At 55.1% G+C, this 23,136-nt stretch overlaps 1 protein-coding gene and 1 long non-coding RNA gene across 10 annotated transcripts in view; both read left to right on the forward strand.

Annotated features, from left to right (window-relative positions):
* Positions 1-247: 247 nt before the first annotated feature.
* LOC118354187 (uncharacterized) lies at positions 248-7,519 on the forward strand. Of its 2 annotated transcripts, XR_004814208.2 has the most exons (3): positions 1,072-4,057; positions 4,377-4,767; positions 5,238-7,519. It is a non-coding gene; the product is annotated as an uncharacterized LOC118354187 (long non-coding RNA). The 2 variants fall into 2 exon arrangements; XR_007409906.1 differs by lacking the exon at positions 5,238-7,519 and having other exon boundaries at positions 248-4,057; positions 4,377-5,183.
* A 4,623-nt stretch (positions 7,520-12,142) lies between these two features.
* The window catches only part of FAM53A (family with sequence similarity 53 member A), a 33,626-nt gene continuing 22,632 nt past the window's right edge, over positions 12,143-23,136 (forward strand). The window contains exons 1-3 of one of the 8 annotated variants that reach the window (XM_035714220.2): positions 13,643-18,165; positions 18,268-18,455; positions 22,587-22,826. In XM_035714220.2, coding sequence (XP_035570113.1) covers positions 22,749-22,826 — 78 coding nt within the window. In that variant the 5' untranslated portion in view covers positions 13,643-18,165; positions 18,268-18,455; positions 22,587-22,748. The other 7 variants (XM_025437714.3, XM_025437718.3, XM_025437717.3 and 4 more) reach the window with 7 other exon arrangements.

A 23,136-nucleotide genomic window follows, 5' to 3' on the forward strand; every position in this document is an offset into this window, starting at 1 on the left:
TGCCTCAAGCAAAGGATGAGTTTTGGCAGCTTTGTCCTTCAAAAGGGCAGGAACCCTTCCTTGTTCACTTTGTTGAGCCCATGCTTTGTGTCAGGCACAGGTCTAGTAGACATCAGAGACTTGCAGGAGACTGGGTGCTCTGAAGTCTGTGCCTGTGCTCTAATGGGGACAAGACTAAATACAGTGTCAGGTTAAGGGGTAGGAGCGGGGATGGGCAGGGGGGTTTGGGGTGATTGGGAGGTGGGAAGTTGCCATTTTTTATAGGCTAGTTGATAGATGCTTGATGAGGTGGCGTCTGGACAGACATGCTCTCAGAGGAACATCCGCCTCAGAAGACAGCAAGTGCAAAGGCCCTGAGAGTAGGAGTTTGGTGTATAGACTACTGGCAAAATCCTCACATGTGGGAGAGACTGTAGCTGGGCTGGAGCTGGTGGGGCTGTGAGGAGGAAAGTGCTGGTGGGTGCCTCTGGGGCTTTGAGGAGACCTGGGAAGGTGTGTGATTATTAGGAACTAGAGCAGAGTGGGTCCTGGCCATGTGGCGACAGAGTTCACCATGTGGGGTGGATGTGCAGGATGACAGCCTGGATGGTCTGGGCAGGAATCCTAGGTGGCACTGCAGGCCCCTCTGCGTCCCCCCAAAGCTCAGGCTGAAGGGTAAGGGGAACGAGGGGAACCCCAGGGAGGGCTGGGTGTGAGGGGGTTGCACTCAGGGGGCTCCACTGCCTTCAGCTTTCTGGGGCCTCACAAGGCTCCTGTTTAGATGTGTGCTCGCCAAGGCTGGCCCTATGGGACGTCCGGGGAGGTGTCCTCTGTGATGAAACTGTGGCTCGGGGGACGGGCTTAGCTCAGGGAGGCCCGTGCTGTCAGCTTTTGTTGAAGGAACCGAGCCCGAGGAGGCCTCGTGGGCAGCTCAGAAAACTTTGGAAAGAATTATGTTGTCAGCTGCTGGTGTGTGCTGATGGGGACAGGTAGGGAGTGAACTGGGGCCTCGACCCTCCTGTTCCACCAGGAGGACGAGGCACACATGGCCTGCTTTTCTCTCTTCCCTTGGGAGGGTGGGGAGGGGCAGGGGGAGAATCTCCAGTGGGCTCCATGCTCAGTGCCTAGCTGGCCTGTGGCTCCAGCGGGTCGAGATTGCAAGTCCGGCTGCCTAACCGGCTGAGCCATGCAGGCTGCCTTTTGTGAAAAAAGTGACTCAGAGGGTGGACCCAGGAGCCCAGAGGCAGAGCCTGAAGCATGGAGCCCCCTGATGGGGCAGGACCAGGCCCAGTCTAGGGGCTGCATTGCCAGAGGCCCCCATGTGCCTCTACCCACTCTGAACAGCGGGGTCCAGGCCTGGCCCATTGCTGTGACCTGTCTGTGTGTGTGCGTGCATGGTATGTGCGTGTGTGCCTCTGTGCACGTACATGCATGTGTGCATGTGTATGCATGTCTGTATGTGCATGAGTGCACGTGTGTGCGTCTCTGTTGTATGAGTGCATGTGTACCTTCTGCATGTATGTGCATGTGTGTGCATGTATGTAGGGGGTGCTGGGAACAGCAGATAAGGAAGGTATCTCTCACGCAGAGGTCTTCAGACTGAGGAACTCCAGGCCAGGAGAGCCCCTCTTGAAAAGGAGGTTCTGGCCTTCCAGCTGGTGTTGAGAAGAGAGACTTGGGGATCTTGGGGCACTTGTCCCTAATTCATGGTCAGAGGGTGGACTGGGTTGGTCTTTGACAAGGGTGAGGCAGCTAGAGTCTGGGGGAGTGGGGCGTTGCCCATGTAGACTTGGGCTTTATTGAGTGAGGCGGGCAGGGCAGCAGGGGACATGACATCTGATTTAGGTTCTAGAAGAATCATTCTGGCTACCAGTTTTGCTTCACATTTAAATTCTTGGAATGCTCTTAAGCAACAAGGAAATCAATCTTCAGGCTTTAGTTCTTGCCTTTTAATGCTGTTAACATAATCTAGTATTTTCTATATGAGTTACAAATAACCAATAGGCTAGGATTGAGTAGTCTTTATTCTTGACTCTTGTACATCGAACCAAGAAGTGTCAGAACTAAATTAAGTTTGTCGGGCATGATTAATTCTTCACAATTGCAGGCTGATTGCTATCTCGTTTCCATTGGTGATTCATTTTCCTATCTCCCCGTGCATAGACGTGGTCAGCTTATCAGGGTTGTCATCCTATGTGCCCCAGCTTACCTTTTTTTGTGCACTGGAAAACCATTCTTGTTTCTGGCTGGTCTCTCAGGATCCTTTCCCTTGAGTGGGAAGAGGTCGATGGAGTCTCTAAGGTCTCTGCCTGAACCAAAAGGCTGCACTTTTTGGCTTTCTGGACCCATATGGGTGGCTCTTCGGATCAACAGAGGACTTTTTATTCCATGCAGGTCAATTTGGAAAGCCTGCTAGGAACGTCCTATCACAGTACTTAGCAACTAAAAATGCCTTGCACGTTAACAGCTGGGCTGTTGTCTTTGAAGCTGGGCTGGTGGATTTGATCAGCAGGTCTGCATGTTTTATTTAAAGATGATTTTAGGGCAGCCCCGGTGGCGCAGCGGTTTAGCGCCGCCTGCAGCCCAGGGCGTGATCCTGGAGACCCTGGATCGAGTCCCATGTCAGGCTCTCTGCATGGAGCCTGCTTCTCCCTCTGCCTGTGTCTCTGCCTCTCTCTCTCTCACTGTGTGCCTATCATAAATAAAAAAAAAAAAAATAAAAAAACAAAAAACAAAAAAAACTGAACATATAGCCACCGTGAAAGCCCAGTACTTGTGACCCTGGGTATTAATCGCAGAGGTAAAACCACACGTTCACACAAAAACATGTATGTGAATGTTCACTGTGCTTGTAATTGTAGCACCCCCAAAAAAGACGGCCCAGGTGCCCTTGAGCAGGTGAACAGTGAAACTACGAGTGCTTGGGGCAGCACGCAGCATCCCAGCATGGACTGCCTACATCAGTGCCTGTGTTCCCAGGTCAGAGCGTACTCTGAACTTGCCAGATATGACCCTAGGGGCAAATAACCATCCACAAAGACTTTTCCAAGGTACAAAAGATTCAAAACCATACACTGAAAGCATACCACATTCCTGAAAATATCGGCCCAGAATGACCAACACCAAGACAGAGTCTAGCAAAATTACTGGACTTTAAACAAACAAACAAAAAATCCTTTGGACATTTTGGAGAAAAAAGCACGTTATTTATAAGGGAAAGCATTGTTAGGTTGTTAGACTTCTTGACAAAAAGACCTTATGCTAGGACATGATAGAGTAGTAGCGTGTTTAAGAGATTTGAAGAAAGAAAATGTGCACCAAGGATTTTATATCCAGAAAACTCAACTTATTTTTTTTAAAGATTTTATTTATTTGATAGCGCACAAGTAGGGGGAGGGGCAGAGGGAGAGAGTGCCCGATGTGGACTCAGTCCCAGGACCCTGGGATCATGACCTGAGCTGAAGAGCCAAAGGCAGACGTTTGACTGGCTGAGCCATCCAGGTGCCCCCAGAAAAATCAACTTTACAATATAAATGGTACAGGGCCTTGTTATCCACATGGGAGAACCCCAAATGCTGAGAACCTGCTCCCGGGAGCCCTTCCTGAGGAATCTACTGGAAAATGAGCTCTGACGGCTAGCGTGATCACGACACAATTTTCCTAGCAATCATTGTGCAACATGTGCTGTTGGCTGTAGCGCCAAGACACAGTGAGGCTCCGGTGGAGATGGCATGGCACTTGGGTGTTTGCTCCGGCGGCTGTTGGAAAGGGCAAGGGAGGGTAGCAGATGTGAGGATCATGTTTGTAGTGATAACGCTCTGACACTGTTGGGGAAACCCAGGGAGTAGTTACAGGATCTCCCATGTCCTCCATGTAGGGGAAAGGACACACATGCACCCAGCGGACAGGTGCTTCCAGAAGAGCACTGTGATCTTGGATCCTCGTGGAAAGTACCAGGAGGCACCATGGATGTTTAATAGCCAAACCGGGAATGACAATGCAGATGTCCTTCAGCAAGTGAGCGCTTGGCCTGGGGTGGTGTCAGCCGACCTTGGATCCTGCTCAGCCACAGAAAGGGGTGAGCTGTCCATGCATGCAGCCCCAGGGAGTCCCTAGAGGGTCCTGCTGAGCAAAGAAGCCAGTCCAAAGTGATTCCTTTGATATAATGGTAAAAAGGCAAAATTAGAGAAATGGAGAAGAGATGAATGACTACCAGGGATTGTGTGTGTGATGTGTATCTGTGTCTCATTTACATGTAACTGTATCTAGTCTATGTCTGGATCGTATCTACATCTGATCTGAATCTTACCTATAATCTATAACTAGCTTATAGTTATCCATATCCATATCTAATCTGTGTCATCTTTATCTCCCCTCCCACTCTTTGTGCTGAGAAGCTCTAGAAACAGTGACTAGTCCAGTGTGGTGACCATCCTTTGCCCCATCTTGTGGTCTTGAAATACGGTTAATCACTACAAGGGACTCTTGGAAACACGGCTGACCCCAGGCGTGGGGTGTCTGTGATGAATCTGGGCATTGCATCATGGCAATCACCCCTGTGTTGAAAGTCCAGTAGGTCGCACCCCAAGACTCAGCAGTGACCTGAAGAGACCCACCCTCACACTGGCCCAAACTGGGACAGTTTGATCTTCGATGGGGACAAGGATTGCAACGGATTAAAACCCATCAAAATGTTTCAAATTCCTAAATTTCTAACGATATTTTGGAAAAAGCAAGGAATGGACCACTTTTGGAAGATGAGGAGAGCCAGTTCTCTGTTGAAAGCCGGTGAGTGGAGGGCACGGTCAGTCTCTGGTCTGACCTGGATGAACCGTGCCACGGGGTCTGCAGGGTTGCTGACAACACTGGCTCCATCTCTGGCCCTTTGTCCTGTTCACTGGTTGAGTGCTCTTGGAGTGAGTGACGTATCTGGGCCCCTTGGAGATGGATAGACATCCTGAGAAATGCCCGCCAAGGCCAGAATGCAAGGAGGCTGGCTGTGCCCCCAGGAATCTGTTAGAGATGACAACCTTCCCCTCCTGGGGTACAGGTCATGCCCAAAGTCTCCTTACAGTTAGCTGTCAGGCGCGTGCAGTTACCCCGATTGCACCGCAGTACCCTTCTGTGTGTCCCCGTGCTCTCTGAGGTCCAGGACTAAGGTGTGGATTTTCTTTTCTTTTTTTATTAAAGATATTTATTTATTTATTTATTTATTATTTATTTATTTATTTATTTATTTATTTATTTATTCATGAGAGATACAGCAAGAGAGAGAGGCAGAGACATAGGCTGAGGGAGAAGCAGGCACCCTGCAAGGAGCCTGATGTGGGACTTGATCCTGGATCCCAGGATCACATCCTGGGCCAAAGGCAGATGCTCAACCGCTGAGCCACCCAGGCATTCCAGGTGTGGATTTTCAGAGAAAAACTGCAGCTGCCATGGATCATCCTCTGCCCGATGTCCTGTCAGCCAGTTCCCCTGAATAAAACTGGAGACGGTCTGGAGTGGCCTGCGTCATCTGGTCTTAAAGCACCTTCTCAGTGTGGGGGATGCTTTACTTCTCACGGGGGCACCACGTGGGATGGTGTTTATACCAGGATTCTAGCTGATAAGCGCAGAAGTAGGAATTGGACTGTCTGCGCAGCATGTGCAGCCTGACAGGCACCAGGTGCCAGTGGCTGCTCAGATCTCGTGGCACCAGTGGCACTGCCTGGCATCTGAGCCGCCTCGGCCTGGCCCGCCAGCACCGTAGTGTGACCTGTAGAGTCAGAGTGGAGTCCAACCCAGGCCCTGGGAATGACTGCCGGTGGGCAGGAAATGAGACGAAGGAGACTGTGCCAGACTTGGCCCAGAGAACACAGCCATGTCCAGGCCGTGGGCCTCTGCAGGGACAGGCCCCTCGGCCCTTCTCCTTCAGCAGTATAGACCAGACAGAGGGCACCTCTGTGGTCCGAGATGCCAAAGGGACATAACGTACAGACACAGGCAGTGTCTGGGTGGTTGCCTCAGGCCATGGAAGCAAGGATTTAAAGTCAGGCTAAGGGCGACTTCACAAGCTGGGGGCTCTGCCCACACGCTGTGCAGTTTGCTTGTTTAAAGGGCACCGTTCATGGGCAGCCCTGGTGGCTCAGTGGTTTAGCACCGCCTTCAGCCCAGGGCATGATCCCAGAGACCTGGGAATCACGTCCCGCGTCAGGCTTCCTGCATGGAGCCTGCTTCTCCCTCTGCCTGTGTCTCTTCCTCTCTCTCTCTGTGTCTCTCATGAATAAATAAATAAAGTCTTAAAAAAAAAAATAGAGGGCACTGTTCAGTGGCTTGAGAACCCTCGCCTGCACAGTCTGGCCCCTGCTTGGGCCTGTGTGGCTGGGGTCTCCCGTCCCTGCTGCCCAGGATGCCGCAGGCCGCTGGCGGACCTCTCTGGCTGGCCTGCATAGCTCGTTCACCAGGCACAGGGCAACCGGCCAAAATGTCGGCTGCAAAGGAGAGTAGAGATGATGGTGGCGGCTGCCCCACATGAAGGGGCCATGTGCGGGGGGGGAGGGGGTGCACAGGGACAGGGCTAGCCCACCCACCCCCGGGGAGCATGGCTGGCCCTAGGTAGCCTTAGATATGTTACAGATTTAAATGTAAACAAGATATCAGAAGAGGATTTTGGAAAAGGTTTGTCACCTTTGGGACAGGGAGAGGAGAGTGGCCAAAGCCTAACCAGCACCAGGGAAGGCAGGCAGAGGGAGTGGGTTGATTTGAGGACCCTGGAACCCTGAGCCCTGAGGCTGACTAGGGGGAGCTGGTGTATCCAGACCCCAGCTGATGCTCCACAACGCTGGGTGTAACCCAGGCCTTCTGCCCAGGGGCCTGATACACCTCTGTCCCTGAGGCTGATGCCCTAGTACCTTTTGTTTATGATTCGGTAATCATAAAGTGAACAAATAGAGCCAGAAAAAAGAAGCCACATCATTTCTTTATCACATAAATATAAAAAATGAGTGAGTCCAGCTGTGAGGCCTTCTGGAAGAGGCGGACCTCCAGGGACAGTGACTGGGTTAGCAGTGGTCGGGGTTGGTAGGAGGGGGTGAACAGGTGGAAGATGGTGGCTTTGGGGGCCGTGACGCCACGCTGTGGGATACTGTGGGAGTGGGCACTTGTCATGATGCGTTCACCCAAACCCACAGAGCGTGCACCCCCAGGGGGTGACCCTGACGCTGTCTGTGGCCTCAGGGTGATGACACGTCTCCATCACAGATGCCCCACTCTGGTTTGGGTGTAGGTTGGGGGGGATGGCGGCACATGGGAGACCTCTGCACCTCCCTCTCAGTGTTACTCTAATCCTAAAACTGCTCTAAAAATAGTCTAAGGCACCTGGATGGCTCAATGGTTGAGCAACTGCCTTTGGCTCAGGTTGCGGTCCTGGGGTCCTGGGGTCAAGTCCTGCGTTGGGCTCCCTGCCCAGTGAGGAACCTGCTTCTCCCTGTCTCTCCCTTCCCCCACTTGCACCTGCTCTGTCTCTCTCAAATGAATAAATAAAATCTTTACACATAGATGTTTTTGCTACTAACTTCCTGTTTACGTCTGTTGCGGTCAGAGGATGGGCTCTACGGGATTTCTTTCTTTTCTTTTTTTTTTTTTCCTCTGTGGGATTTCTATCCTTCAAGGTGTGTTAAAGAGGTGGTGACCCAGGTTCCCAGTGGGAGGGCAAAGCACTCTGATGAAACTGCTGGCTGGCGGTGGTGGCGAGCAGGGCATCCTTCCTGTTTTATGTCCACTGCTCTATAATTGCTGCCCACAGTCCAGGAGGATGTTGAAATCCCCCTCGTGGGACAGGGTCTGCCTCTTCCTTGCTTCACTTCTGCGTGTTTCTGAGCCCCTTGGTTAGGGTCCTTCCATCCCTCTGAAGACCCTCCTCCCCTTAGAGTCTTGCTGCCTGGCAGCTCCCCAGCTCTGCAGCCTCTCAGTCCTGATGGCCCCAGTCCAGCTCCCGCAGGTAAGCAGTTTATTTTCCTACCTCTGTTGCTCCCAGGGGGAGAGGATGAAAAGTCATTAGGGAGAAGCACAGGCGGCCTCGTGTCAGCGATGGAGAACGGCCAGGAAGTTCGTCAAAGTAAGGAGGGGGAACCACACACATGTGTTAAGGGAAAACGTGTTAAGTGAAAACCATACACATGTGTTAAGGGAAACACTCCTGAGCAAGCCTGTGGGAAAGTGACAGGAATGGCTGCCATCCTTTTGATGGCAGGAGCAACATGGCCCAGGTTGGGTCACAAGAACCCTGCCACGTGGACACATGGAGCTGCTCCTGTTCATGGTGAGGTCCGCCTCCCCCCCTCCCCTGCCATGAACCACACCAGGGTTGTGCATGAGGCCGGCTGCTGCCCAGGGTGCCCCAGCTCCTGCTTGCCCCCAGGTGCGGGCGAGCACTGGAGCTGATAGCTGCTCTAGTGTGTGTGGCGGCTTCCCGCAGCCTTTTAGTCAGTGATCAGGGACAGTTTCTGCTAGTGGCCTTGCCAATGGCACCTCCTCCACAGTTGTGTGCACTGGGGACACTCCGTGAGGCATTGGGCTCTTCCGTCTTTGCAGTTGTCAGTGTGACCTGGAGATTCTGGGCTGCAGGGGGGGCGAGGGCCAACCCTTGGGGCAGAGACATGGCTGGGGTAAAGCCGCACATCTGCCCGCTGCCAGCCTGTGTGGGTGTCTCTGGATGGCTGTTCAGCTTTGAGGGCTCTGCCCCTGCCACCTGGGCCCCCAGCATCACCTGCTTCAGGGCCTTTGCCTGGCCCTTGTCCAAGGGCTCCCTGTGAGCCTGCAGACAAATCAAGACTACTGCCATTCCCTGGGTGCTCCTGCTCTGGAGGGTGTCCTTACCCCAGAGGGTCACCCCACAGCCCAGCCCCTAAGCTCCTATGTCCACTCCCCGCCAGGACCACAGCTCTAGGGCTGGCAGGTGCGGGAGGGAGGCCCCAGGGTCTGCATGTGGCACAGGTGTGTGCTCGGTGCCCTGGACTTGTGGCCAAGCCCTCTCGTAGCCCAGACAACAGCGCACTTCCCTCCCCACTCTGGTGGCCATCCAGCCGGGTGCTGGTTTCTGCATCCTCCTCTGGCACAAGTGTTACAACCTCTCTGGGCCTCAGTTTTCTCATCTGTAAAGTGGGAAATGAGCACACACAGGATTGACTGGATGCAAGGACGCTCTGCAAAGAGGTAGCGTCAGTGGCGTCAATGCTGACAGGCACCCAGCCTCGCATCAGCATCGCAGGTTGCTCCATGAATGCTGGGGACAGCAAAGGAGCGAGGGCAGGCCGGGGCATCCCAGGTTCCTCTCTCTCCTGGAGCTTAGCTCCCGAGTCAGGTGAGTTGTTTCTGCTCTCTCTCCTCTATCCCTGTGGCATTTCTAAAACGATTCCCTCAAAGTCAGCATGAGAGATGCTCTGGGATCAGAAATTCACTTAATTCTGGCAAAGCTGCATTCCACATCTCCTTACAGCAGTCCACTGACTGCAGATTGAAGGCTCTGATAAGTCCCGCAACAAGGGAGCCAGTATAACATGGAGTTGCCAAGTGTCCCCCACACTAATGGATGGTAAGACTTCTTTTGTGAACACCTATGGCAGCACAGTGAATGAATGGCTGAAAATACTATATTGTGGCTCCTTTTGGGATAAGATGGGGCAAGTCACTTGAAAGGCACTCTGCCTTCATGTCCCCATTTGCAGCTCCCTCTCTCTGGGTCCCTCCCATACTTGCCAGTTGGAAGCAAGGTGCTCAAAACCAAGTGACCTGACTCTTGCTTGTTTGGTGCTTGGCAGTTTTGGCAGGTGGTGGTCAGGTGATGGCCACCGGCAAGCTGGGACATCTCTCCCTTTGCCTGGCAAGTCCTCAGTGGGCCCACTATGTCCCCCAGTGAGGGGTAAGGGCTGGTGAGTGGTGGGGGGAGCTGGCAGCCGAATGCCTGGGAACACTGAGGCCTGAGCAGAGGAAGCAGCAGCAGCAGCAGCAGGGGGTGTGGGGTTTGGGGGCAGCTACAAGGCCCCTGGCCCCTCGCCCCCACACTGGGGGTTATGACCCTGACCTGCAGGGCCCTGGCCTCCTCTTTGCAAATGCGGTTTTCATTCCTGTGTCAAAGGTCACATGAGAGGATTGACATGGAGAGAGCTAGGAAACCATGTCCCCAGAGAGAGTGGACAGCCTCTCCTTGGAGGGAGGGGTCTATCAAGGACAACTTGGCTTTTCCCTGCCAGGGGCAGAGGCAGGTGCCAAGGAGCCAGGGTGCCTTCCCAGGGGGCCTCAGCCTCAGAGCGCCTATGGTCCAGGTTCAGTCCACTCTGCCAAGCTGTCAAGGCTGTTTTGTTTGTCCCTGGCTGTCCTGGGGAATCCAGGCCCCAAGGTCCAGCCCCATAGGGGTGAGAAGCGGTGCAGCACCTCTGCATTTACCCCTTCAGGGACACATTATTCAAGGTCCCTTCCTCCAAAAACACAACAAAAAATAAAAATTGCATTTTAGCTGGCATTGGTCTAAAGGCAAATAGATTAAATTATGTATTAACACATTTCCTTTGACCTAAGGTCTCATTTTTTTTTTTCTGGCTTCCCTCTGCTCTAAGCTCAGCTGGCTCTCTTGTAATGGGGGGGGGGGGGGAGGGCTGGACCCTTCCCATGGCTCTCACATAGCAGGGGCCTGACACCCAGCCAGGGGTGGGTCCCCTCAACAAAACCATGGCAGGTGGAACTCGCATCCATCCATTGGCAAAGCAAGAAACCTGGCCCTGAACCTGAGGCTCCCACTGTGACCTCTGCTCTACTGCTCTGTCCCCACAACATGGGCCCTGGCTGCAGGAGGGCTCTGAAACGCTTCTCAGGTTTATGAGATCAAGCCCGATGAGAGAAGTTACTCAAAAGTGGCACAGGCTGTCTGTCTCTCTTCTTCCACAGTGATCCCAGTAAAGGCTGAGGGGCAGGTGGATTGAACCTGATTCATCTCAGGCTTTGGTGACTTGAGGTGTCACTGGTCCAGCTCCCCTGTGAGTCCTGCTCTGGCCGGGGTCACAGACCCATGCATCCTTGGCTAACCTGGCCAGTACCCATCCACTCTTGGAAGCCCTAGGACAGCAGTGAAGACCTCTGTGGCTTTGCAGGCCTGCCTATGGGAATGGCTGGAGCACCTGCGTCCCAGCAGTTGCCCCCAGGCCTTGAGGTGCTGCTGGCTCTGCCCCTGCGCCAGCCCCGCGGGGCCTCCTGATCTTCCAGAGGACACCAGGCCATATCTTTCCCGTCAGGTCGGGGAGCTGCATCCCTGACACTCTCTAACCCAACCCCAGGATGCTGGGTGCTTCATGCTCGCTCCTCCTCTGGGTCCCTTCCCGAGTGCCACTCCCTTTTCTCCCTAAACATGGCCCTCTGCCTCCAGGTGTCCCGGCCGAGGGGAGCGCAGAGCGGACAGGCAGGGAGCTCTGACTCCTATCTGGCCCCTCTCTACACCCCCATGCAGAGCCTGGGGCCTCCCCGGAGGAGCCCCGGACCGACCGCACCGTCCCAAAAGGCCGCTCCCGGCCCAGGAAGGTCTGCAGCCCGCCAGGAACGCGCGAGCGCCGCCCCGGGGCGGCCCCAGGGAGCGGGAGCCGGCGGGGAGGGAGACGACCACGGGAGGGGCCCTGGACCACGGCCGGCTCCCACTGCTCTGCCGGTCACTCCAGGCGGATCTGGGGGGAGACCCGAGAGGGCGAGCGCCTTGCCCCAGGTCACACAGCGGGTCGCAGGCAGCTCACCGGCTGCGCGCCGAGCCGCCCCAGCGTACGGCCAGGAGTGGGGAACCCTAAGCGACCCTTCGCGCCGGCTGTGGCCGCGCCCCCTCCCCGCCGCAGGCCACCGCCGCCAGCCTCCGCCGCCCGGTACCCCGACGTCACTTCCCCGGCAGGCAGAGCGCACGGCGGGCGGGGCTTCGGCCCGGGGTGGGGCCTGGCGGCGCACGCGCAGTCCTGCCGCCCGACGCGGATGCGCGATCCCGAGCGGGCCGACGGCGGGCGGAGCTGCGGGCGGGGCGTCGAGAGGCCGCTCCCCCGCCCCCACGCAGGCCCCGCCCCCGCGCGCGGCGCTGAGGGCACGGCGGGGCGCAGGCCGGCTGACGGGCGCGCGGCGGCTGCGGCGGGGGCCGAGGAGCGGGGCCGCTGGGGGCGGGGCGCCGGCCCGGTGGCGTTCCGCGCAGCGGAGGCGCTTGGCTTCTCGCCCGGGGAACGCGGCCTTTGGGGCTGGCGCCTCCCGCGCTGCCCCCGTCCGGCCGTGGCAGCCGCCGCTCGGCCGCCCTCAGGTACGCGGCCCGGCCTCGGCCCCGACCGGCGCGCCCCGAGCCTGCGTGCGCGCCCCCGAGCCCGTGCGCCCGCGCGAGGCCGCGCGTGAGTTTGGGCCGCCGGTTCCCGCGGCTGTCCGGCGCTGGAGCGCTTTCGGCTCGTTACCCGGCGTTGGGGCTGCTGGCCGCGCTGGGGCTCCGGTGCCGGGACGCGCGTACGGGCGGGCTGCTGGGCCGGACAGCCGGCGGCGCCCGGGGACGCGGCCTTCGGTGCCCGCCGGGAGTGTGCGCCTTTCCTCGGCGGCGTACCCCAGGACCGGGCGGGGCGAGGGCTCGGGGGCGCCCCCTCGCCGTCCCGGAGCCCCCGCCGCCTGAAGGGACGTGTCCCTCTCCCACCCGGAAGCCCGGGTTTGGAGCGGCGTCCGGCTTCCCGAGGCCGTGGTGGAGACGGTCTGGACTCTGCTGCTTCCAGCAGCCGCCCGGCACCGTCCCTGGTGGGGCAGGTGCAGAGGGAAGTGGCCTCCCCGGAGACCGCCGGCAGCCGGAATGCACTAGACGCCGTGGCTGTTCCTCAAGCCGCGCTAGTTTGCAGGAAGTCTGAACAGGGTGCTTTGACACAGTCCTCCCACCTGCGGTCTTCTGTAACCGTCCCTCCGGGGACCCCCTCCTAAGGCTCCCTGAGCTGTGGGCAGTGGCCGTGGCTTCACAGGTGCTTCCCGCGCCCCGCCACGGCCCCAGAGCGCCTTGGTTCTGCGGCGCTGCCCGCCCGAGGGTCACCCTGCTAGGGCGGCAGGGGGCGCTGGTGAAAGGGGGCCTTCAGGACGGCTCTGCCCACTGCGCGGGCTGTATGCTTTCTTGACCTAGGTTGGATTGGAAGCCATAGAAAAGAGAGTTCTTACTGCTCCTGGAAATACAGATGAGAGGAAACACCAGAGTTATTGTCACTGTCCCTAGTTACACGCACTGCTTGGGCACACTCACTGCTGGAGCCAAGCGGACACTTCGATGTTTTCACAGGTGCCTTGCAAACATTCCAGACCAACTTTTTTTTTTAAAAAAGCAAATGGAGTTTTATAGAAAGCCCTTTGGCTTTTTCTGCAGTAATATTTCTTTTTTTTAATGTTATTTATTCATGAGAGACTACAGAGAAAGGCAGAGACAGGCAGAGAGAAAAGCAGGCTCCCTCTGGGGAGCCCATTGCAAGACTCAATCCCAGGACCCTGGGATCACAGCCTGAGCCAAAGGCAGATGCTCAACCACTGAGTCACCCAGGTGTCCCTGCAGTAATATTTCTTTCTTTCTTTCTTTTTTTTTTTTTTATAAAGGTTTTATTTACTTAGTCATGAGAGACACACAGAGAGAGAGAGGCAGAGACACAGGCAGAGGGAGAAGCAGGCTCCATGCAGGGAGCCTGATGTGGGACTCCATCCTGGGGCCAGGATCACGCCCTGAGCCAAAGGCAGATGCCCAACCTCTGAGCCACCCAGGTGTCCCAGCAGTAATATTTCTTGAAGGAAAGTTGACTTTCACAGTCTTCTGAGCGTTTGTGATGCATAGGCATAATTATAAACATGTCCAGGAGCCTGGGCATTGTCACATGTGTTCAGTCATTTGACTCCTTGTGGCCTCATGAAGTGTGTGGTTCTTTACTGTCTCAGTGGGGAAAGGCAGGCCCAGGGGTGCAGCCCCCATCCGGGAGAGCCCAGCCTGTCGGAACCCTGTTCTCCTAGCCTGCTGGGCCTTCCTTACATCATTCCTCTCAGAAGAAAATTACTTGTTGCAGTGTTTTTTCAATTCAGTATGGTCTCCACAGAGCAGTGGAGAGAGAGCAGCGATCATCTCATTTGGGATGCAAGCTTCTCCTCCTTCGTTGACTTGCAAACGAGGTTTCCGTGCCCCTTTAACTTCCATGTGTGGCTGTCCAGAGCCTCCAGTTGTGGGTGTTAACGTTAGCACGATGCTGGTTCATCAGAACAGGTGACCTTTGTTTTGAAGTTTTTTCAGAACGATGTCTAGTTTGTCAGCATTACCAGCTTCATGGTGCTAGCATGGGACTTGGCTATAGGCTTTTCCAGGAACCGCTAAACACAGCACCCAAGTGAGCTCTATTAAGAGAAGGTGCTGAGCCCCTTAGGCAGAGCTGTACCCCTGGCTCCAGCACCTGAGAATAGCTGAGTGATCTTAGTGGTCCACATTAGCTTCCTCTGTGGCTTATACCCTGCCATGAGTGTGAGGACACGGCCCCTTTTGCTTTACCCCCCGCCTCCATGTTAAGAGGTGGCGATACTTAGGCCTGGCTCCAGCAGTGCCAGAGGGACGTTTGGCTCCATTTGCTTTGTTAAAGTGTCACTGCTTTAGTTGTTTTGGCAGCATTACCAAAGCCTCCAAAATTGGTGGCTTCAGACAGCAACAATCACTTATTGCTTATGGTCTTGGGGGCCCAGGATTCCCAAGCAGCGGACTGGGAGGTCTTGGCTTGGGGTTCTTGTGCTGGTTGGTCAGATGGCGGCTGGGGCTGGAGTGTCTCCTTGTGGGCATTCTCACTTGGCGTCTGGTACCTGGGCTGAGAAGGCTTGAGCAGCAGGGGCCCCTGGGCCCTCAGTCTTTCCCAGTGCAGTGGCTTTGAGGTGTGTCCTCCGAGAGAGCCACGTGGTTGTAGGGTTTCCCCACTTCAGTCTTGGAAGTCACTGAGCATCTGTCCATATTCAGGGGCAGCTGAAGTCTGCCTTTACGGGAGCAGTGCCAGAGGATCTGCAGTCGTGTGCTCAGACCAGCACATTACTGATGGCTGGCTAATGTCCATGGGGTGCCTGGGGATTCGTTGGTGAAGCGTCTGCCTTGGGCTCAGGTCATGATCCCAGGGTCCCAGGATCGAGCCCCACATTGGGCTCCCTGCTCAGTGGGGAGCCTGCTTCTCTCTCCGCTGCTCCCCCTGCTTGTGCTCTCCTGCTCTCTGTCAAATACACAAATAAAGTCCTTATTATTTTATTTTTAAAAATATTTTATTTATTTATTCATGAGAGAGAAAGAGGCAGAGACACAGGCAGAGAGAGAAGCAGGCTTCCTGCAGGGAGCCCAGTGCGGGACTCAATTCCAGGACACCGGGATTACAACTGGAGCCGAAGGCAGACGCTCAACCACTGAGCCATCCAGGCATACCATAAATAAAATCTTAAAAAAAAAAGTTAACGTCCAAGCAGACCATGTTGTTGCGTGAGTGCTCTTTGAGAGACGGCTCTGAAACCTGGACTTGGTTCTAATGTGTTAGCAGTGTGTTATGAGTCTGCATGGTACTCATGCAGAATGAATTTGGAAGGTACTTGGTCAGGCAGTGTTGGTGGGCTTCTTGTTGTTTTCTGTGAAAACCCACCCTTGGCACCTGATGGTTCTGGGCTGTGAAATGGGCCTGGCTCTGGGGAGGCTTTCTTTCATTACAGGGACACCTGTTGACTGTGTGCGCTGGGGCAGGCTCTGGGCACAACAGACTGAACGGGTACTTAAAGCTGTTCTCCAGTTTCGTGCTCCGGAAACCAGCATGGAGGAGCTGGGGTAGCTTGTCCAGAGCCCAGATTTTGGCTCAGGTATCTGGCCAGTAGCCAGCGGAGGGGGTCCAAGAGGAGTGTAGCCAGGCCTCTGCCTGGGACTCAGGAGGCAGAAAGGCTGTGTATAGAGATGACTTGGTCCATACACCAGGCTCCTGTTATTGTGGCACCTGGCTGTCCATGCACGTTCCTTGATTTATTTATTTTATATATATTTGAAGGTTTCATTTATTTATTTATTTGAGAGAGAGGGAGAGAGTATGAACATGAGTGGCAGAGGTGCAGAGAGAGAGGGAGAATCCCAGGCAGACTCCCTCCTGAGCACAGAGCCTGACACGGGGCTTGATCCCACAACCCTGAGGTCCTGCTTTGACCAGAAACCGAGAATTGGATGCTCAACCCATAGGGCTGCCCAGGTGCTCCACCAAGTTCCTTTATTCTACGAGTGTTTATATCAGCCAGTCTGCTGTAGGTGGCTCCCAAAGGGGACACGGCCCCTTGGTCCCTCTGCCAGAAGGTTCCCTCTCAGCTCATGTCAGGGGCCAGGGTGACGGCACAGAGGAAGCCTCCGGCTTGGAAGTGGAGACCACATCAGGCAGAAAGGCCGAGGGAGCAGAGATGCCCTGGGGTGATGTAGCCGTAGGCCCGCATGGGCAGCACACAGACTCAGCAGGTCCTGGGCAGGGCGGAGGGGCTTTGGGATAAAGCGTCTCCCGGAAGGCATGGAATGTGATGTTGAGGGTCACTCCTGGAGGTTGATCAGCAGTAGCAGAGCAGCAGGTGGAGGTGAGGGAGGCCAGCCCAGGCGGCATGGCAGACCAGGGCCCTGGGTGGGAAGAACTCAGTGATGCCAGCAGATCTGGGTGGGCACACCCTGCTGCATGTGCCCTTGCCATTTTCTGACACCTGACATGGGAGAAGGAGGACCCCGAGAGCACTGCAGGTGTCCAGGGAGGAGTGACATCTGAGTGGAGGCTGGGGGTCCCCAGTTTGTTTGTCAAGTTCTACCATTCTTGTGGGGAGGAGTTGGTAGGGGGCAGGGACTGCATGTGAGGAAAGGCGGATTGTGAACTTTGGGGAACAGACTCCTCTGTGTGGCTCAGCTGGGAATGCTATTTATGGGGACATGATACCATCTGAGGTGGCCATACAGCTATTTTGGAGGTTTGGAGGTGGCAAGTGGGGAGGCTCTGACCCTCACTGCATGGCCCTGGTGGGGTCACAGGGCACTGCTTTGCAGGCAGTAGCTACAAGAGGTGTCACGAGCGCCTGTGAGCCCAGATACACATCCTCTGTGGTCCCTGTGGTGCTCGTGTGGGGTGGAGCCTCTGTCCCTGGGGCTGGCCAGTTCTCTCACCAGGCACCAGGCTTCTGGCCTCCATGCCCAGAGTCCTGGCTTTGCTCCCCGTTTCCTGGCACCTCCCACTCAGGCTGAGTCTTGCCTTCCTTCTCTGAGTACCCCCTAAACAGGGCGCCGTGCTTATTGCTTCCTTGTATCTGCCGCCCGCTGGCATTGTGTTTGTGTCTTGCCTTTCCCAGGGGCAGCGCACATTCCCTCTAGGCCAGGATGCTGTCCTGAGCTGCTCCAGGCCTGGCTCTCCTGCTGACTGTGACTGTGTATTATACTTTGTGACCGTGATGGTCCATCTTGATGTTCGATTTCTTGTAAAGGGAGCTGGCTGGGCATTGTGGATTGAATTGTGTCCCCTAAAAGAACAGATTTAACAGGACCTGTGAATGTGACCTTGTTTAGAAGTAGGTCTCCGCAGATGTAATTAAGATGTAAATTAAGGGATCCCTGGGTGGCGCAGTGGTTTGGCACCTGCCTTTGGCCCAGGGCGCGATCCTGGAGACCCGGGATCGAATCCCACGTCGGGCTCCCGGTGCATGGAGCCTGCTTATCCTTCTGCCTGTGTCTCTGCCTTTCTCTCTCTGTGTAACTATCATAAAAAAAAAAAAAAAGATGTAAATTAAGATGAGGCCATACTGTATTCGGGTGGACCCCCATCCGATTACCAAGAAGACATACAGAGATTCAGGACGTGCAGGTAGACGGCCATGGGAACACGTGACTCAGCTGCAAGCCGGGGGGCACAGTGATCACTAGCCGCCACCACGTGCCTGGATAGAGGCAGGGAACCCCTGTCCTGAGGCACCCCCAGAGGAGCCGACCCTGCCCACACCTCGACTTCTGACCTCTGGCCTCCAGGTCACGGTGCTTAGAGATGGCAGCACCAGGAAGCTACTGCACTTAGATTTGAATGCATAGCCAGTGATCCCTGAACTTTGGCTTTGCCTTCGTGGTTTCAATCACTCATGGTCAATGTGGTCCAGAAGCTGATGATCCTGCTCCTGACGTGTAGTCAGAAGGTCAGCTGTAGCCTGGTGCTAGGTCACAGCCCCACATCACTCCCCTCCCACGTCTCACATGGGTGAATTTCTTATCTCTTATTTATTTATTTTTATTTTTAGAGAGTGGGGGAGGGGGAGAGAGAAGCAGACTCCCGCTGAGCAGGGGCTCTAACATGGAGCTCGATCCCATGAACCTGAGATCACAACCTGAGCTGAAACCAAGTGTCGGCTGCTCAACTGACTGAGCCACCTCGGTGCCCCCATGGTAAAATGTGGGCACTTCATCATCTCACATCATAAGAAGAAGGGTGAGGGCAAGACAATTTGAGAGACCACATTCACTTAACTTTTATCACAGTATCCTGTTACACTCGTTCTAGCTTATTGTTATTCTTGTTAATCTCTTGCTGTGCCTCACTTGCAAATTAAATTTTATCACATGTTCGTATGCATGAGAGAAAGCATAGTACAGTTGGTCCCTGAACAGCTAGGGGTCATGGGTGCTGGCCCTACCAGAGTAAAAAAAATCCATGTAGAACTTAGGATTCCCCAGAACTTACCTGCTAATGGCCTCCTGTTGGCAAGAAGCCTTACTGATGTCCTAAACAGTTCATTAATAGCTGTTTTGTGTGCTGTATGTATTATTTGCTGTTTTCTTATGATCAAAGAAGGGAGGGAAAAGAAAATGTATTATTCATATCATAAGGAAGAGAAAAGACATTTCTGGTGCTGTCCTGTACTTATGGAAAGAGAGCCCCATGTGAGTGGGCTTGCGTAGTTCAAACAATGTTGTGCAGGGGTTGATAGTATATTTAGGGTTCAGCACTGTCTGCGATTTCAGGTGTTTTGGGGGCTTGGTGTCCCTGCAGTGTGGGGCATTGCTGCATTAACACCTGATGACATGTGTATGTCCTTGAAGGAGATTAAATTGTTGCATGGCTGGGTCTGGGTTCTCTCCTGCCAGGCACTCCTTACCCACCTTGGCTTCTGAAGGGGCCGCACTAGCCGCCCCGTGCAGTCCTTCCACCCACTGGTTTTTCTGCTGCTTTTGTGCAGCAGGTGCACACTGCACTGTGCCATGGCCCTCCATTCACCGGGGTCACGCTGGCCAGCCCTCACAGACATAGCATGCCATGTTTTCTTTGTTCTTCTGACCTTCTGTGAGTTGTGATGGAGTATGCCATGTTTGATGTAACTGTGTCTGAGTAGGCTGCGGCCCATGCTCCTGCCTGACAGAAGCATGGCCCAAGCAGGAAAGTCTGGGGATCTTGTGCTGTGTGGCATTGCTGTCTGGCCCTTGGGGCTGCTGTCAGCAATTGGGGCTGCTTTCAGACCCACAGGGCTGCTATCTGGCCCATGGGGCTGCTGTCCGGCCCTCGGGGGTGCTGTCCTGCCCTTGGGGGTGTTGTCTGGCCCATGGGGCTGCTGTCTGGCCCACAGGGCTGCTGTCCGGCCCTCGGAAGTGCTGTCTGGCCTGCGGGGCTGCTCTTTGTCCCTCGAGGCCGCTGTCCGGTTCTTGGGAGTGCTGTCCTGCCCGTGGGGCTGCTGTCCTGCCCTCAGGGGTGCTGTCCTGCTCTTGGGGCTGCTGTCCAGCCCTCAAGGGTACTGTCCTGCTGGTGGGGCTGCTGTCCTGCCCATGGTGGGGCTGTGCAGCCCTCAGGACTGCTATCTGGCCCTAGGGGCTGCTGTGTGGCCTGTGGGACTTCTGTCTGCTCTCTAGCCTATGGCGCTTCTTTGGATCGCGGTATGCGTGCTCTGGAGCCTGTTCTCTGACCAGCTCAGCAGTTGGGTGAGGTCGTCCCATCTCCTCTGTCCCCTCCCGGCTGGTGCACACCCAATCTCAGGTGGCGTCAGGGAGGATACTTGCCTGAAACCTCACAGGGTGTTTGTCACATGCTGACTTAAGGAAAGAATCTTGTCATTCGTCAGCACTCCTTGGTCTGCACTCTGCCTGGGAGGAGGAACTTCCCCTCCTACTTACTGATCTTTTCCAGCTGTTTCCATCAATACAGACTCACGGGTTTGTATTTTATTCTGTGAAGTGGAACATATGCCTCTTGGGAGCTAGGCCCCATTCTCTGCACACGTCCTGGCTTTCTGGTGCCTTTGAGACACTCCCACTGCATCTTGCCCGAGCCCTGGTCCTGGAAATCAACGATGTCCCCAGGGAATGTGTGGCCTGTTTCTCAAGCGAAATGCTAGTCATAGCGTAGTTTGTTCAGGTTTTGTTGTGGCTGCTGTAATCTTTCTAGTGTGGTGTGTGCTATGTGCCACTAGGAGGACTGACAGGGTGGTGGACACAGGAGGCCCATGGCAGGGCCTTTGCCATTGTGGGAGGGTGCAGTTGCAGCAAAAGTGGAGGGGTGGAGGGGTCCTTGTAAAGCCTCTGTACTTGGAGAAACGTTGTCAGTTGGGGCTTAGGGTGAATTTATGGGGAGAGGTAGTGAGAGCCCGGCCAGGTTGCAGGTGGTAGGACCTGCCTAGGTGACTGGGGGTGAGTGGTATAGGCATGGAGGTGTGGCTGGCTCTATTTGGTTCCCTGGTTCTTTTTTTTTTATTTTTTTAATTTTATTTTTATTTTATTTTATTTATTTATGATAGTCACAGAGAGAGAGAGAGAGAGAGAGAGGCAGAGACATAGGCAGAGGGAGAAGCAGGCTCCATGCCCTGGGAGCCTGACATGGGATTCGATCCCAGGTCTCCAGGATCGCGCCCTGGGCCAAAGGCAGGTGCCAAACCGCTGCGCCACCCAGGGATCCCTGGTTCCCTGGTTCTATACACATTTATGTAGAGCCACTCCCAGGGTAGAGAGATACTTCCCTGAGGAACCAACTGGCCCTGGCCTGGGCTTTGGGGTCCCTGGCTGTGCTGGAGCAGGTGGCTGTCCCTGCCTAGGATGGTGGGAGCCCAGGAGAGTGTTGACAGTGAGTGCCTCGCCTAGCCTGGAGGAAGCCTGAGTGTGCACGATACCTTTGGTTGGGATGAGCTCACGAATTCCAGGGCCCTGGGTGAGCCCGTTGCATGCTCTGCCAAAGGGAGAGCCCCATGCCGTTTCTCAGCTGCCTCAACATGTGCCCAGGTACCCAGTGATGGTGGGCTGTCCTCCCCATGCTTGCTGGATGCCTCTCTGGCCCCACTTTGTGAGGCTGGCTTTAGGTGTGGTGTCGAGGCAGTGTCTGTTAATGCCTGTTGAGTGTGCGCATGTTCAGGGGTGCCCGCGAGTGTGAGTCTCTCTGGCCTCTGGCAGCATCTGTGCAAAGGTCCCTTGGTTTTCTCCTTGGTCTGCGGATGAGCTCTGCTGGCACTTTCCATGAAACCATGTGCTTCTTGCACTCCCTGCCAGGATGGGTGCTTCTAATATTGTGTGTTCTAATATTGTTGCTTCCACACACTGGGCTCTCGGGCAGATGTCCTAAGTGACGCTGCCCTAGAGGGTCACCTAGTGGGTGTGACATGGGGCCTGGTTGTCCACCCTGTGGCCCTCTGCCTTGTGCATGGTCTGCTGGACCCAAGGAGGCCTCTGGGAAGGGGGGAGGGCTCAGGGTCTGGTGGTGGTTAGGACATTCTGGAGGTTTTGTCGCTGCTCTCATTTTTTAATTTCTGAGAGCTCTTTTCTCTTTCTTTAAATACTTCTTTTTAAGGGTATTCTGATCTTATTTTGTGGGCTGGGCACCTTCTTCTGAGGGCAGGATTGTTTCCTGTGGGTGGCTGGGGCCCTCCTGCCTGACTGGCACCGTCCATGGCTTCCCAGGCAGGTGGCCTTGCTCCTGCTCAGCAGCGGGCTGCTAGGAAGAGTGGGAGCCATGAATGGCGGGCGGGAGACAGGCTGCACAGGGGCTCAGGGCCCTGTCCCTGCTGGTGTCTTTGGGCAACCAGGTCCTGGGTGCAGCCTGCAATGCCCCCACTGGGCTTCCCCTGCTACCCCTGACCTGAGAGCCTAGGGCCAGGCTCTGGGCCCCCTGTACCCTCCCCTGGGGGCCAGCTGGCTGGACTGAGGTAGGGGTGTGTAGCTGCTGAGGGCAGGGGACAGTGGTGAGTGAGAGTCCAGTGGTTCACAGCCAGCTGTTTCTTGTATGTAGAATTTGGCTTCTTGTCGCTGTCTTCCATCTGCTTTACACTTCGAGGGGTGGGTGGTGAGGTGGCCTCACTGCTACTTCGGTTGGGGCTTCAGGACTACTAGATCTCAGGTAGGCACTTAACCTGCCATCCTTCAACCAGAATGCCACTTTTATTTATTTTTATTTTTTTATTTTTATTTTTTCAGAATGCCACTTTTAGTACCATTTCCAGGAGAGAGCTCACACAGTGGTCTTTAAAGCAGGGGGGTTTTCGTCAGGCGGAGGTGACAGAAATATTCAGCACACAGTACTCAGCATATAACAGATACCCGCCCAGTGGTTCTGCATGTAGTCACTTCTTTCTCTTTACCAAAAACACAGACACAGAGTTCTGAAGAGTCCTTGGAAATGGATTGTTCACCTGTAAAGTGGAAATCAACTTTGAGGGTCAGCTCTGACCCAGCAGTGGCCCAGGCCTTCTGAAGCCTGCTGTGCTGAACCCCACTGTCTGTTGGTACAGACGGAGGACACAGGGCCCTGACCATGGTCACACTCATCACTGAGAAGCTGCAGAACCAAAGCCTGGATGACCTTGTCTGCAAGAGCTACGATGCCGGCCAGGTAAGCTGGCTGCAGCGGCAATGGGCAGGACCCTGGCCTCCTCCAAGGGTCAGGGGAGATGGCCCAAGCTGGATGGAGGATGTGTGGCCAAGGCCTGGGGGGATCTGGCAGCAGGAGGGCTGAGGGGGCTGTGTCCCAGGGCTGTGCTGTGCACACGCAGCCCCCACATCTCCTTAGCATTCTGATGGGTTTCCAGCATTGTTGAAACAACCCAACTTTTAGTGAGCATCTAGCCTACTCCTAGAAGTATGCAAATCCTAAGTGCATAGCATGTACATTTTCATACCTGTTAAATGTCTCTCTGGGCAAG

This window comes from Canis lupus, chromosome 3 (assembly GCF_003254725.2).
Source record: "Canis lupus dingo isolate Sandy chromosome 3, ASM325472v2, whole genome shotgun sequence".
NCBI classification, from domain to species: Eukaryota; Metazoa; Chordata; class Mammalia; order Carnivora; family Canidae; genus Canis; species Canis lupus.